At 44.3% G+C, this 14,851-nt stretch overlaps 1 protein-coding gene across 1 annotated transcript in view; it reads right to left on the reverse strand.

Moving 5' to 3' along the window:
• The window catches only part of LOC144509371 (uncharacterized), a 188,196-nt gene that overhangs the window by 122,962 nt on the left and 50,383 nt on the right, over positions 1–14,851 (reverse strand). Inside the window, exon 11 of the mRNA XM_078238108.1 lies at positions 4,735–4,788. Within this exon, the coding sequence (XP_078094234.1) occupies positions 4,735–4,788 (54 nt within the window). The remainder of the gene's footprint in view (positions 1–4,734; positions 4,789–14,851) is intronic.

The following is a 14,851-nucleotide window of genomic DNA, read 5'->3' on the forward strand; positions in this document are numbered from 1 at the left end:
CTGATATGCCTTTGGGAGATGTAAGGTGCCCTTTGGGATTGTTAAAAGTAGACATAAAAGTGCATAGAAATTGGATCGACTCATTGGAACTGTCAAGCTGTTGAGCTATTTAAATCTCCTGGACTTTAATTTTTTTTTAAATCAGCTGCCAATTTAACAACGTGCTTTCTGTTTCATTGTCTGTTGATATAAGCTTGGGGGTTTAATTATTGAATTTGTGCTGCAAAACTAAATCCACAACCTTTAATTAAAACAATGGGGTGCCTATCAATTCACAGTTCAATTACAGCTCCAGTTGGTTATAAAAGCCAGGATTTTCCGCTCCCATTTTTATTGGGCGGGTTTGACAACAGGAGCAGAAGATCTTGTGAGATAACCCAATCATGTTTCATACTGACATAAAATTGTAATGTAATTGTCCCCTCCCCTGCTAGTGGCATAATGTGTTTCCCAATATTCAACGTCAGAAACATCATTTCCAGATATTAGCAAATCATTATCAAGCCTCAATGCCTGAATCGTTCACCCTGTAAGAAATTCCATTCATGTTAGCGTGAGGGTAGACCAAATGAAAACTAACTGGTCTCCCAAGCCATGCACCTGGCAAGCAGACACCCAGAGGAGATCAGGTGAGTGCATCACTCGGGGGCAGTGGGGATTGCATAATGGGGTGGTAAGTTGAAAGGGGGTTTCCAAGTGAACCTTTGTGCAAAGAGGCACCTTTTAAAGATGACACCCCTATCTTCCAAAAGTGAAGTTGCTGGTGGGGAAGGTTCAATCAGAGCCCACTCTGCCAAGGTGACATCGCCGGATCCGTCCCCCTGCCTATTTTCTCTCCACATCCCAAAACAATATGGTGGAGAAAGCTACCGTTGGTGCCAACAGCTTCAATGTCACATTTCCTACCTGCTATTGGCATTTGCCAATGGGAAAATTCTGCCAAGTTCTTTGATGTGGAGTTACGGATACAAATATTTGTTTTTATAAGGATGAAATTGTGGAAGGAAGTTAAATGTAATGAATGGGTGTAGTGAGTGATTTTTTAAAAATAGTGAGATCATCAATAGACACTTAATACTTTATTTTATTTCATCTTAGCATGGACCCCAAGGTCTACTGATGGGGGGATACTGGGTGAGTTGGCATGGAGGGTGTAAGGGCAAAGACTGAGGAGCATGGGTTGCCATGAGGTTGCACTGAGTTGGCATAGGGGGTATGAGGGGCATAGAGTATGAGGGGCCATGGGGTGTGTGGATTATGAGGTGGCATGTGTTGGCGTGGATGAAGCATGCAGAATGTGTGGAGGTTGCAACGATGTGAGGGGATGAAGCTGCAGAGGCTGATTTCAAGGGACTTTTTGACAGCTGGGAAAAGTGCCAGAGCATTGAGGCCACCTTTCACACACCTGCCTCTACAGCCAGCAGCAACTGTTGCTGCCTCCACCACTGTTTCCAAGGGAGCTTGACTCCCATTAACACCATCACCCCTGCCCCATACACCCCCCCCGGAATGATAATCAGACCATCCGGTGTACTTTCTTCTAAATTGGGTTTGCAGAGTCGAGAATTTTTCTGACGCTGCGCTCCCAATTCGGGAGCGAAAATCTAGGCCTTCATGTCTTATTTAATTTCTCATGAATGTCAGGCAAGAATCATAAGCCTGTAGGTCACAGAAGTGAAGTCTTACATCAATGACTTGAAGGCTGCCTGCTTACAACTCAAAGACAAAGTAGATATATAAATCTTACTGTTTTGTCATATTTCTGTTAAAATGAAGTGTTACACATTTAAGATATTTCAGAGGACCAGTTCTAGTATTTGTCTGTTGCGGGTGTCAACCTGGTAGAGTTTATTCTTCAGTCCGGGAAGTTTTGCTAAATTCACAAACTGTCACAAAGCAAATGCTGAGAAATGAAACGCTGATAGTCTCCGAACTACTATGTTCAAGTCATGTGTTTTTCCCCCTTGGATCTAAACCAAGTTTTTCAGTTTCAAGAATACAAAATTGCAAAACACAAAAGACCAATGTTGTCTGGTCTTCCAACAAGCAGCCCACAAACACTTTTAAACATATGACAGAGCATCAGGTAAGTAAATATAAACGACGTAGGATCTTTTTTTTCCATTTCAATTACATGAGCAGATATTAAAGGCTACAGATGTTAAAGTTCTCCTGACAGCACTGCTTGAAGTATGTGACTCATTTTCTGTACTTGGATCCATACATTTGTTGTGTATGGGAATCGGAGAGGGAGAAATAGATATTTAAAACTTTCTCAACATTTATTCAATTAGATTTGTTCTCTGAAAGTTTGAAAGTCTGACCTACAATTATTCCAAATATGAATCACAATGAAGGCAGATCACTGCTTCAATATCTGGTCCACTCCACACATTTCAGTATTTGCAAGCTTACGGATTGAATTGAATAATTGTGCAAACATAAATCGATCATCTATTTCTTGGCCAGCTTCATAAAAGCTATATTAAGTTGTACTTGCTAGTAAAACTTTAGCATTCATCAATCAAGGAACTCTGAGAGAGTAATTTTGACTGTGCAATGATGTAAAAATGGCAAAGGCAAATGAATAGCTGCTTTACGGGCCCAATTTTACCATTTTGATTCTAAGTGCTGGGCGGACTTGAATCTGGGAGTATTTCAGATCCAACTTTTAGACCTGTTCTCAGGCGCCCCCATCTGCTTGAAAAAATAGCAGCAATTCCGAATTGCGCTGCACAAATCTGTGGGCGGGGCTTAATGCGCCCGAAACACTGCAGCTCCGATCGGAGCTTTCAACTGTGCATGTGCAGTAAAAATAATAGAAAAACGCTCCCCTGCCACATCGCTCCCAGGCCGGATACTGCCACCCCTTGGCCCCCACAAACCTCCACAACGTAACTGTCCCTCTTATCCCCTCATCCCCCCGCTACCCAGACCGATCGCAGCCCCCTGCCTCCCATCGCCCCCCTCCGATTGCACGTAGAGTGGCAGTGGACCCCCCCTTTCCCCCCACCACTCACGCAGATTGGCAGTGGACTCCCCCTTTTCCCCACCGATCGCAAGCAGCGTGGCAGTGGAACCCTCTGCCCCCCCCACCAGAGGGCCATCTGACCCGCCTCCCTTCTACCCCCCTCCAGAGAGCCATCTGACCCGCCTCTCTCCCCTCACCCCACCACCGATCTGATTCAGAGAGCGCCGGAAGCTCTGAACGTACCTCCTCAGAAGCTGGAGCACCCAAATTGGACCGTTGCGGACCATGTCTGTTTCGTGCCGAATCTGGACGGGGGAACGCGATGGTAAAGGGGGAAGTGCCGGTAAGTTTGGGCATGCGGCCCATTAAATCAATTTAAATGCATGCAAATGCATCTAAATTGATGTTGCACCCGTTTTGGGCGCAGTCCAGACGGCAGCCATTTTTGGCGATTGGTAAAAGGGGAAACGGGCGCGGAGGTGGGCCCGACTTTCCCAAGTTTTTGCGCCTGAAAACGGGCACAACCTGATGGTAAAATTGGGCCCTACATCTCCCAATTTTATTTCCATTGAAAGACAATAGAGATAAAAATTGGAAGAGATGTAGAATGTACCGTTGATTCACTGTTGTCCATGTTGTTTTATCACAGATTATCCCTTTTGTGTGCTGCATTTATAAAAATTATTTAGAGCAAAATCACAGCGCTCCTCACTTTAAGGGCATTTCGGCCAATTTTAGATATGACAACATGTGACATCAGTTCAAACAATAAAGTTTAAAGTTTATTTATTAGTGTCACAAGTAGGCTTACATTAACAGTGTGATATCACAATATTACAACATCTATTTAAATACTGCTCCAGTACCAAAAAATGGAGTTTCACCCATTATGTCCCTCATGGTTTGTGCCAGTAATAGGGAAATGCTAACCAAACAGTAAATTTAAGAAACAGAATCAAATTCACAACAGACATCACATACCTCACATTTGTATTCATATTAAATAAAGGTCTTCACTGGCACATTTTTGACTGAGCCTGTAATAATGCCATTACAATTTGATCTAGGTCAGCAATGCGGAATGGGCTCAAGTGAATCAACAGTCAATTTTTCACTGCATCTGACCTTGAAGCTCACAGAACAATAGTTCAAACACAAAAGAGAAAATGCTGGAAAATCTTAGCAGGCCTGGCAGCATCTGTAAAGGAAAGAAAAGAGCTGACGTTTCGAGTCCAGATGGCCCTTTTCCAAAAGCTTTTGACAAAAAGTCACCTGGACTCGAAACGTCAGCTCTTTTCTTTCCGTACAGATGCTGCCAGACCTGCTAAGATTTTCCAGCATTTTCTCTTTTGGTTTCAGATTCCAGCATCCGCAGTAATTTGCTTTTAATAGTTCAAACTCTTTTGGAGACTTGATTCAATGGGCAAAATCTTGAGCCCGCATTCGCCATCTGCAAGGTTGCCAGCGAGGGCTCAAGATCCAGAAGTCACAGTTGTCGCCAGCGAGCACGTGACTTTGGATCTTCCTCGCCCCTCGCTTGTGATGTCATCAGGTTTGCATGCAAATATTTTCCAAGTCAATGGAAAATTAAAACTGACTTGGTGAAATATCCTCTGCCTATTCACCATGAGCACTTTTTGCGCTCCTGTCATAGACCAATTTCACATTGCTTTTTTAACATACATTTTTAGCAGAGACAAAAATAAATACTTCATAGAGAGACAATCTCAATCAACCAACCCATAGGCAATGGAATTTCCTACCTTTAGGCCTTGGAATCCATCAGGGCCTTGCTCGCCAGTCAGTCCAGGTGGCCCCTGTTAAAAAAGAACAATTAAAGCATAGTTTTAATTTTTTCTTAATTCCAAAACAATAGTAAGGAAACTTTATTTGTCTTTTGGTCTCGCATTTGATAATTGTCCAGAGTTAAATATTCACAAATACACGAGGATGAATATTATGGAGGATGGTGGATGGCTCATTCCCCACCCTGGAAGCAAAGTTGCCGTGGCGCTGACCCTGTCCATGCCGGCCTGCCCCACAGTGGTGATGTGCTGCGGGCAAGCTAAACAATGGCGGAGTGGGACTTCCACCCTCCCTCGAGAGCTGCCAGACAATCTGATTGGCCGGCAGCTCCATCAGTGCTGGCAGCACCAAGAGCTCATTATTGGGCACTGCGAGGCCTGCAAGAGAAGTAGGTAGAAGGCTCGTGGATCCCCTAAAACAGGGTTCTTGCAAGGGGAGGGTTTAGGCAGGTCAAGGAGGAGGGCAGTGGGGTGGTTTAAGGCTGTGAGTTGGTAGGAACAAAGTGGGGAGTGGACCCTGATTGGGAAAGAGCAGCCCCTGACGATAAAACTTCCCTTTCCTTTCCATCCATCAAAGAGGTTATTTTTTATAAATCAGCTGCCCGAGTGTCCTCGCCAAAAAATTTTTTATTTGTTCATGGGATGTGGGCATTGCCGGGTGGCATTTATTGCCTATCCCCAAGGTCGTTCAAGAGTCAATCACATTGGTGTTGATCTGGAGTCACATGTAGGCCAGACCAAATAAGGACAACAGATTTCCTTCTCTAAAGGACATTAGTAAACCAGATGGGTTTTTACAATAATCGACAACGATTTCATCATTCGACTTTTACACCCTATTTTACACGCCCTTACGTCGAAAGCTCGCCCAGCGTGAGCATGTAAAATGAAGCCCGTGGATTCATTTCTATTACTTTCATAATTCTTCCAAGTAAATCCTTCCATTTCCAATCGAATAGTTACACATATTAGACTTTTCTTGGTGGCTGAAGAAGTCAATCCATGAAGAGGCAGGTTCTGCCACAAGTGCCACATATGGGGTGGTTATCAGACGTTGTGGGTGCTGTTTCTGGCATTGGAACCTGCTGCTAAGCTGCTGTAACCACTGATCCTCATGGTGGCATACACTGGTCTACAGGCATTGTCTGTTGTTGGCTCTTGTTGGCTCAGATCTCCCTCTGGTGAAATCAAACTTTAGGTCTACATCTCATGGCTGCAAACATCCTTGAAGCAGAGCTTTGGGAATCCTACTGGTCTTCTGGCTCCGGCTACCTCCCATAAAGAAAGCTTTCAGCAGAGAGGGCTACAGAGGTCCTGGCAGTGGGCCATCTGTAAAATTAAGAGTGCGCTGACAGATAGATCGGTTCAACCAGAGTGGAGTGGTGTCAACAGGAGGGTGGGGTTAGTAGTGGTTTTGCAGGGGTGGTAGCAATGGAGGGGAGCGTGACAAAACTGAGTCCTGCAAGAGGGACTGGGCTATGGTTGGGGTGGGGGGGGGGGTGGCTACAATCAGAGCCTGTTGAAAAGAGAGGAATGGGGTCTACTGGTGAGGTTGAAGTAGAAGGTTGTGGGTCAAAGTTCACTGGGTATACCAATTGCAGAGGCTCTTCTGTCAGATCTCTGGATGTCGGGGATAAGTGTGGAGGAACTCACATCCTAAATCTACCAAATCGTTGCCTTGAGGAAGTTACTGCATCACCCATGGCTCAGGAAGCCCAGCCTGCAATCATTAATTTTCAAAATCTGAATGACAAGGATACCCAGAGCTTCTTTATGATATCTAAGGTTCTAACCCACCTCCTTGGAGTTGGTTGCTTGCCTGTCCAAATTCCAGTTTAATGGGTAGGATGCATTTGGGTGTAGGTTGGGGAACAGGTTTCTGACACTTTAACTCCTCGCTCCATCCCAACCTGTTTGATGTTTAAATTAAAATTCAGCCCAATGTGTCAGACCTCTGAACTTCAGTAAAGATCTCCTCACTGAAATCTTCAATCCCCTACAGCCACAAGAGCAACCTCAGAGAATGGCAAGGTCTGCATTGCTAGTGAACTTCCATGGGTCAGCTTTTTTCCAGACGGAGCAGGTGATATTTGTAAATCTTCCAGTTTATTGTCCACTGTTATGTAAGGAGATCACTGAGACTCTATACATAAAGAGAACTGATTATATTGTATACTCTTGTGAGAAGAAGTGGACAGAGGGTTTGCGAGGATTCAAGGCACCCCATGGTGAAGGATGCAATCTGCCACACACATGGTGCTTTGCAAGCATTGCATATCACTCTCAGGTGTACTGGAACAAAGGACTTCCACTGCCTTAACACTCAGCTGATTTATGACCATAGGCAACACAATGTAGGTCAATGCCTGCTATCCTGGTACTAATCATGATGCATTCACTTTGTGGTGGTCCGCTATGCCCACTGTTTTTCAAGCACCATGGGAAACCTAAGGGTGGCTCCTAGATCACAAGGGTTATCTGTTGACAACATCATTCCTGACTCTGGTTCACAAGCTAGGCACACGTACAAAGCATGCATACAATGAGAGCCATATGATCTCTGGAATTTTACTGAGATCATTGGTGAGTTGACTCAACAAATCTATTGCCTGGACTGAGCAGTAGGGAACCTGTAGTCCTCAGCTGAGGGTGTCTCAAGAATCTGTGATTCTATGCTGCATAATGCATAGCCTCACCATCATGAGGAGTAAGCCGTTGCTACCAGCTATCAACTAAGGAGCATGAAAGGAAGAGGAGTACAAGGAAGAAGAGGGGACAGAAAACAGGGCAGCATCTTTTACCCCAGCATTTACATGAAGAACTAATTCAAATGTGATGGCAGTAAACTCAATTGGAGCGTCCACAATCCTTGCCATCCCACTGACATTGATCATCACATTGTTTGGTCACAAGTCAAAAATGAATGTCAACACAAAATAAGAAATCATTCTTGACCTGGCCTTCCATGGGTCTTTGCCTGCCCTAGTGCTCCTTTGTATTGCTACCCCAGTGGCTGTAGCTTGGCTGACAAAAGGTTGCTGACATTAGGTGGAGGAGACTGTAGGTGACCTACGGCAATGGTCTTGAGTGGCTCTGGGTTGAGAAAACCATGCGCTTTTTTTGAATTATCGGCAGAATGGGGAACATACACTACTTCGCCAATCATGGTCAACTTGCCAACCAATCAGCACCCCTTTTCTCCAGTGTTTTAAATTGTTGTGATTGTTTGAAATTTGACATTTTTTGTTTGTTCTGATGAGAGCAAGACAAAAAGCTCCGGTAAAACATCTCTCGTAGCTGGATATCTTCATCTTCAAAAGTTTCAGCCCTGCTGCTGACCACAGCCTCAGCAATGGCTGATCCAGTGAGAAGTCTCACAACACCAGGTTAAAGTCCAACAGGTTTATTTGGAATCACAAGCTTTCAGGTGAAGATGCAGCATTCCGAAAGCTTGTGATTCCAAATAAACCTGTTGGACTTTAACCTGGTGTTGTGAGACTTCTTACTGTGCCCACCCCAGTCCAATGCCGGCATCTCCACATCATGATCCAGTAATGGCATGGGAGTTAGGATATTTAGACATTCCTGTCCCCTCCATTTAGCTCCTGCTGTCCTTGGTTGCGCAATCCTTTGTCCTGCTAAAGAACGGGAACTGCCTCAGTGACTGTCACATAATCGGTTTGCGTGATGTGACTGTATCGGTTGAATAGCTAACAATGTTTTCAAGCTGTGGGCAAGAGTATAAGGCTTGCAGTGTTGCTAAGTGAAAGACAGTGCGGTAAAGCTTATGAATGTCAGTCTTGATTGCCAGAGATTGTTGCAGGTGTGGCCAAACGGACCACCTAAAATGGCGATTTGTAAAGCACTCTGAGACAATTGGGCAAGAACTAAAACGACAGGCTACAGCCTAAAAGACAGATAAACAGGTTGCAACCCTGACGAGTGAATACACAGAAAATAGGCCATCCCAAAGACAATGGACACTTTCTGGTCAAACATACTTGTTTACCTTAACTCCTTATTTGGAGGGAGGTATGTGGCCTTTGTGTCTCCAGCACCTACAGGCATGGCCTGTAGGTACACGCCCAGAGATCGGTGTGTGGCAGCACTTGATTGGACTCTTATCGATCAGGGTGATCAAGCCCTGATTGATTGATTGACAGGAATCAGGAGACTGCCCAAAAAGGACACAAAATCAAGGAGGGATAAAAGGTGCTGCACAACAGAAGCTCTCTCTCTCTCTCTGACCCCACGAGCAAGCTACAACAACAGTGACCGTTGCCAGCAACGACCAGCATGAGGAGAGCCACCACACCTGAGAAGGAAGGAAGACCAGAGCCAGAGTGCCAGATCAGACCAAAGGACCAGACTACGCAGAGGACGACCGAGACCAGCGCACAGATAAAGGCCAATATCTGCTTGGGTACTTGCCGGTCACGCAAAGTTAAGTCAAGGTCTCGTATTGGACTTGAACTTTAGTATTTTCTGTAAGATAACTTATTGTTGGTTGGGTGGGTGATTATTGATTGTGTGTTTTAAATAAATATTGGTTGTACAAGAAGTCTACTCGCAATTCTTTGTCCATTGTATAAGGGTTAAAACAGACTGTGCGGCAGGCACAACACAGGAGATGAGCAAAGGAGGTGAGATTTGAGCTGTGCCTGTGACTTGTGTGCAATTGATTGTATATAGCATTTGAAGATGCACTGATTGAGTTTGATCACTCATGTAAGATCATTGAACTTCTCACGGCACCACAGCAGCTCCCGAGGGAATGTCCCCTGCCACTGACCTCCGTGTTTATCTGCTTCCATTGCCCTCTAGTGTATCTCTGGAGAGCCTCCTGGCTCCTTGCAAATACAGAACATTTCACTGATTTTCCACCTCCTTTACCAAGGCCTGCAGTACAGCAACCAGAAATCTGGAGCCCACTCTTTCCTTTGTTTTGCCTTTCTTCAATATTTCCCAGGTCAGAGTCACTTCCTGCATGACAGCACCCGCTCCAATCAAAATTCATCTCCCCATTAAGGGATGCAATTAATTTTATTTAATGGAAACAATCTTTCACTGGTGCTAACCACTCATGACATTGGCTTCCTTCCAGCATGTCCATCCACTGACCACCCCACTTAATCCTTACTGAAGACTAAAATCATGAAAATAACAACAGCCTGAAATTGCTGCGCTGCTTACATTGCAATCAATAGGCATTTTGGGGTCTATTGAATTCAGCCCCCTTTGTGTCTAGGAAAAGTATGCCACATTAACACTAATCTGCAAAGAAATAACACTGTATATTTTTTTATTCTGTAAGGTCTTTATAGCAAATTAGCATTTGCAACAATCTTCAACTAGAAGTGCTGAGTGGATAAACCATCTTGGCCTCCTCTGTAGGCCCCCAGCATCACAGATCTTCAACCAATTCAATATGATATCAAGAAATGGCTGAAGGCACTGTGTACTGCAAGGACTGTGAAACCTGACAATGTGGTTAGCGTTGCTGCCTCACAGCACCACAGACCTGGATTCGATTCCCGGCTTGGGTCATTGTCTATGTGGAGTTTGCACGTTCTCCCCATGTCGGCGTGGGTTTCCTCTGGGTACTTTGGTTTCCTCCCACAGTCTGAAAGATGTGCTGGTTAGGTGCATTTGCCATGCTAAATTCTCCCTCAGTGTACCCGAACAGGCGCCAGAGTGTGGCAACTAGAGGATTTTCACAGTAACTCCATTGCAGTGTTACAAGTGTAAGCTTACTTGTGACACGAATAAATAAAACTTTTTTAAAAAACCTGAACTATTCTGGCAATAGTACTTGTGCTCCAGAACTTGCTGGGCTCGTAGCAAAGCTGTTCCAGTGGCATCTTCCCAACAATTCTTTTTCTGTTTTCTTTTATGGGATGTGGGTATCGCTGGCAGGGCCGGCATTTGTTGCCCGTCCCTAATTCCCCTGGAACCGAGTGACTTGCTAGGCCTTTTCAGAGGGACAAACATATTTGTGTGCGTCTGGAGTCACTTGTAGGCCAGACCAAATAAGGACAACAGATTTCCTTCCTTCAAATACATTTGTGAACCGGATGGGTTTTTACGACAATCGACAATGGTTTAATGGTCATCATTTGACTTAATTCCAGGTTTTTATTCGAACCCAGGTTCCCAGAGCATTAGCCTGAATCCTGTGAGAATACCAATATACCACTGCCTTCCTGTGGAAAATTGCCCAGGTATGTCCTGTGTACAGAAAGCAGGACAAATCCAACCTGGCCAGTTATCCCTATCAGTCTACTCTTGATCCTCAGTACAGTGATGGAAGAGTTTCTCAACAGTGCAAGTGAGACTAGTTTAGCAAAACCTGCCCATTGATTCTCAGTTTGGGTTCCACCAGGGCAGCTCAGCTCCTGGCCTCATTGCAGCCTTGGTTCAAACATAGACAAAAGAGCTAAACTCTAGAGATTAAGTGAGAGAGACTGCCCTGGACATCAGTGCAGCATTTAACCAAGTTTGGCATCAAGGAGCCCAAGCAAAACAAGAATAAATGGGAATCAGGGGGGAAACCCTCAGCTTGTTGCTGTCATACCTGGCACAAAGGAAGAAGCTTTTGTGGTTGGAGATCAATCATCTCAGTTCCAGGCCATCACTGCAGGACTTCATCAGGCTAGTGTCCTAGGTTCAATGATCTTCAGCTGCTTCATCAATGGTCTTCCTTCCACTAGGAGTGGCAATGTTTGCTGGTGATTGCACAATGTTCAGCACCATTTCTGACTCCTCAGATACTAAGCCAATCTATGTCCAAATGCAGCAAGATGTGGACAATATTCAGGTTTGGGCTGACAAGTGGCTAATAACATTTGTACCGCACAAGTGCCAGGCAATGACCAACTCCAACATAAGAGAATCTAACCATTGCCACTTGACATCAATGGCATTAACCCTAATCTCTATCAACATACTGGAGGTTACCATTGATCAGAAATTGAACTGGACTAGCCATATAAATATTGTGGCTACAAGGGCAGGTCAGAAGCTAGGAATCCTGTGGCAATTAACTAACCTCCTGACTCCCCAAAGCCTGTCCACCATCTACAAGGCACAAGACAGGAGCATGATGGAGTACTCTCACCTTGCCTGGATGAGTGCAGCTCCAACAACAATCAAGAAGCTTGACAGCATCCAGGAGAAAGCAGCCCGCTTGATTGGCACCCCACTCACAAATATTCACTCCCTTCACCACTGACACACAGTAGCAGCAGTGTGTACCATCAACAAGAAGCACTGAAATAACTCACCAAGGCTCCATAGACAGCATCTTTCAAACCCACAACCACTATCATCTAGAAGGATAAGGGCGACAGAAACATTGGAACACCACGACCTGGGAGTTCCCCTACAAGCCACTCGCCGTCCTGACTTGGAAATGTGTCACTGTTCCTTCACTGTCGCTGGGCCAAAACTCTGTAACTCTCTTCCTAACAGCTCTGTGGGTGTACCTATACTCTATGGAATGTAGTGGTTTAAGTAGGCATCCCACCACCACCTTCTCAAGGGCTATTAGGTATGGGTTGACCTTGGCAGCATTGCCCACATGCCATGAATTAGCAAAAAGAAATTTTTTGAGACATTGATGTTTTGATTACATTAATGAGGAATCCTACAATCCTTATTTGATCGTGAACACTAACATTCAAATGAGGATTCTATCATGAGCTGCTACTGTGCCTCATACCACAATGTTAAAGTCTGAGGAACAGTCCCATTTATAGATGATACTCATTCAGCAATGGACTCAATACGATTTGATTGAAATATAAACTTCTCTTATATATCATTGTGTACATATTACAGAGAAGGAGGTGCTGGAAGTCTTAAAGTGCATCAAGGTAGATAAATCCCCGGGACCTGATGAAGTGTGTCCCAGGACATTATGGGGGGCTAGGGAGGAAATTGAGGGTCCCCTAGCAGAGATATTTGAATCATCGATAGTCACAGGTGAGGTTCCTGAAGATTGGAGGGTGGCAAATGTTGTGCCTTTGTTTAAAGAGGGCTGCAGGGAAAAGCCTGGGAACTACAGGCTGGTGAGCCTCACATCAAGTTGTTGGAAGGTATTTTGAGAGACAGGATCTACAGGCATTTAGAGACGCAAGGACTGATTAGGGACAGTCAGCATGGCTTTGTGAGTGGAAAATCATGTCTCACAAATTTGATTGAGTTTTTTGAAGGGGTAATCAAGAAGGTAGATGACGGCAGTGCAGTTGATGTTGTCTACATGGACATACGTCCATGTAGAGAACATACGTACCGCATGGTACATATGTTGTTGCATAAGGTTAAATCTCATGGGATCCAAGGTGAGGTAGCTAAATGGGTACAAAATTGGCTTGATGACAGAAGCCTGGATGTAGAGGGTTGTTTTACAAACTGGAGACCTGTGACCAGCAGTGTGCCTCAGGGATCGGTGCTGGGTCCACTGTTATTTGTCATTTATATTAAAGATTTGAATGAGAATATAGGAGGCATGGTTAGTAAGTTTGCAGATGACACCAAGATTGGTGGCATAATGGACAGTGAAGAAGGTTATCTCGGATTGCAACGGGATCTTGATCAATTGGGCCAGTGGGCTGATGAATGGCAGATGGAGTTTAATTTAGATAAATGCGAGGTGATACATTTTGATAGATTGAACCAGGGCAGGACTTACTCAGTTAATGGTAGAGCACTGGGGAGAGTTACAGAACAACGAGTTCTAGGGGTACAGGTTCATAGCTCCTTGAAAGTGGAATCACAGGTGGACAGAGTGGTGAAGAAGGCATTCAGCATGTTTGGTTTCATTGGTCAGAACATTGAATACAGGAGTTGGGATGTCTTGTTGAAGTTGTACAAGACATTGGTAAGGCCACACTTGGAATACTGTGTACAGTTCTGGTCACCCTATTATAGAAAGGATATTATTAAACTAGAAAGAATGCAGAAAATATCTACTAGGGTGCTACCGGGATTTGATGGTTTGAGTTATAAGGAGAGACTGGATAGACTGGGACTTTTCTCTGGAGCGTAGGAGGCTGAGGGGCGATCTTATAGCGGTCTATAAAATAATGAGGGGCATAGATCAGCTAGATAGTCAATACCTTTTCCCAAAGGTAGAGGAGTCTAAAACTAGAGGGCATAGATTTAAGGTGAGAGGGGAGAGATATAAAAGGGTCCAGAGGGGCAATTTCTTCACACAGAGGATGATGAGTGTCTGGAACAAGATGCTTGAGGTGGTAGTAGAGGTGGGTACAATTTTGCCTTTTAAAAAGCGTTTAGACAGTTACATGGGTAAGATGAATATAGAGGGATATGGGCCAAATGCGGACAATTGGGACTAGCTTAGGGATTTTTAAAAAAGGGCGGCATGGACAAGTTGGGCCAAAGGGTCTGTTTCCATGCTGCAAACCTCTAAGACTCTATGACTCTATATGAAACAGAAATTGCTGGAAATACTTAGCAGGTGTTAAAGCATCTGTGGAGAGAGAACAGAGCCAACATTTTGAGTCAGGATGACCCTTTGTCACAGCTCTGACGAAGGGTCATTCTGACGCGAAACATTGGCTTTATTCTCTCTCCACAGATCTTGTCAGACCTGCTGATTTTTTTCAGCATTTTCTGCTTTTGTTTCAGATTCCAACATCCATAATATTTTGCCTATACTCCTGTGCATGAACTGTCATAAAGAAACAAAGGCCTATTTACAATCATAAAATGGTCACAGCACAGAAGGAGGCCATTCAGTCTGTTGTGTCCATGCTGGCTCTCTGCAAGGGTAATTCACTTAATGTCACCTCCTGTCTTTTCCCTGTAGCCTTGCAATTTTTTTAATTTTCAGATAATGATCCAATTTGTTTTTGAATGCCACGATTGAATTGGTTATCAACACATTCTCAGGCTGCTGCATTGCAGATACTGACCATTCACTGCATAAAAATAAACTATGTCCAAAAATATCACATTCCACCATGATTTAAACTTGTAATAATTTTGTCTCCCCACATAATCAAATCCTCGGCTTAAAATATTGAATCCATAGCAGTTGCATCCAGAAACA

The sequence above is a fragment of the Mustelus asterias genome, chromosome 2 (assembly GCF_964213995.1).
Source record: "Mustelus asterias chromosome 2, sMusAst1.hap1.1, whole genome shotgun sequence".
Lineage (NCBI taxonomy): Eukaryota > Metazoa > Chordata > Chondrichthyes > Carcharhiniformes > Triakidae > Mustelus > Mustelus asterias.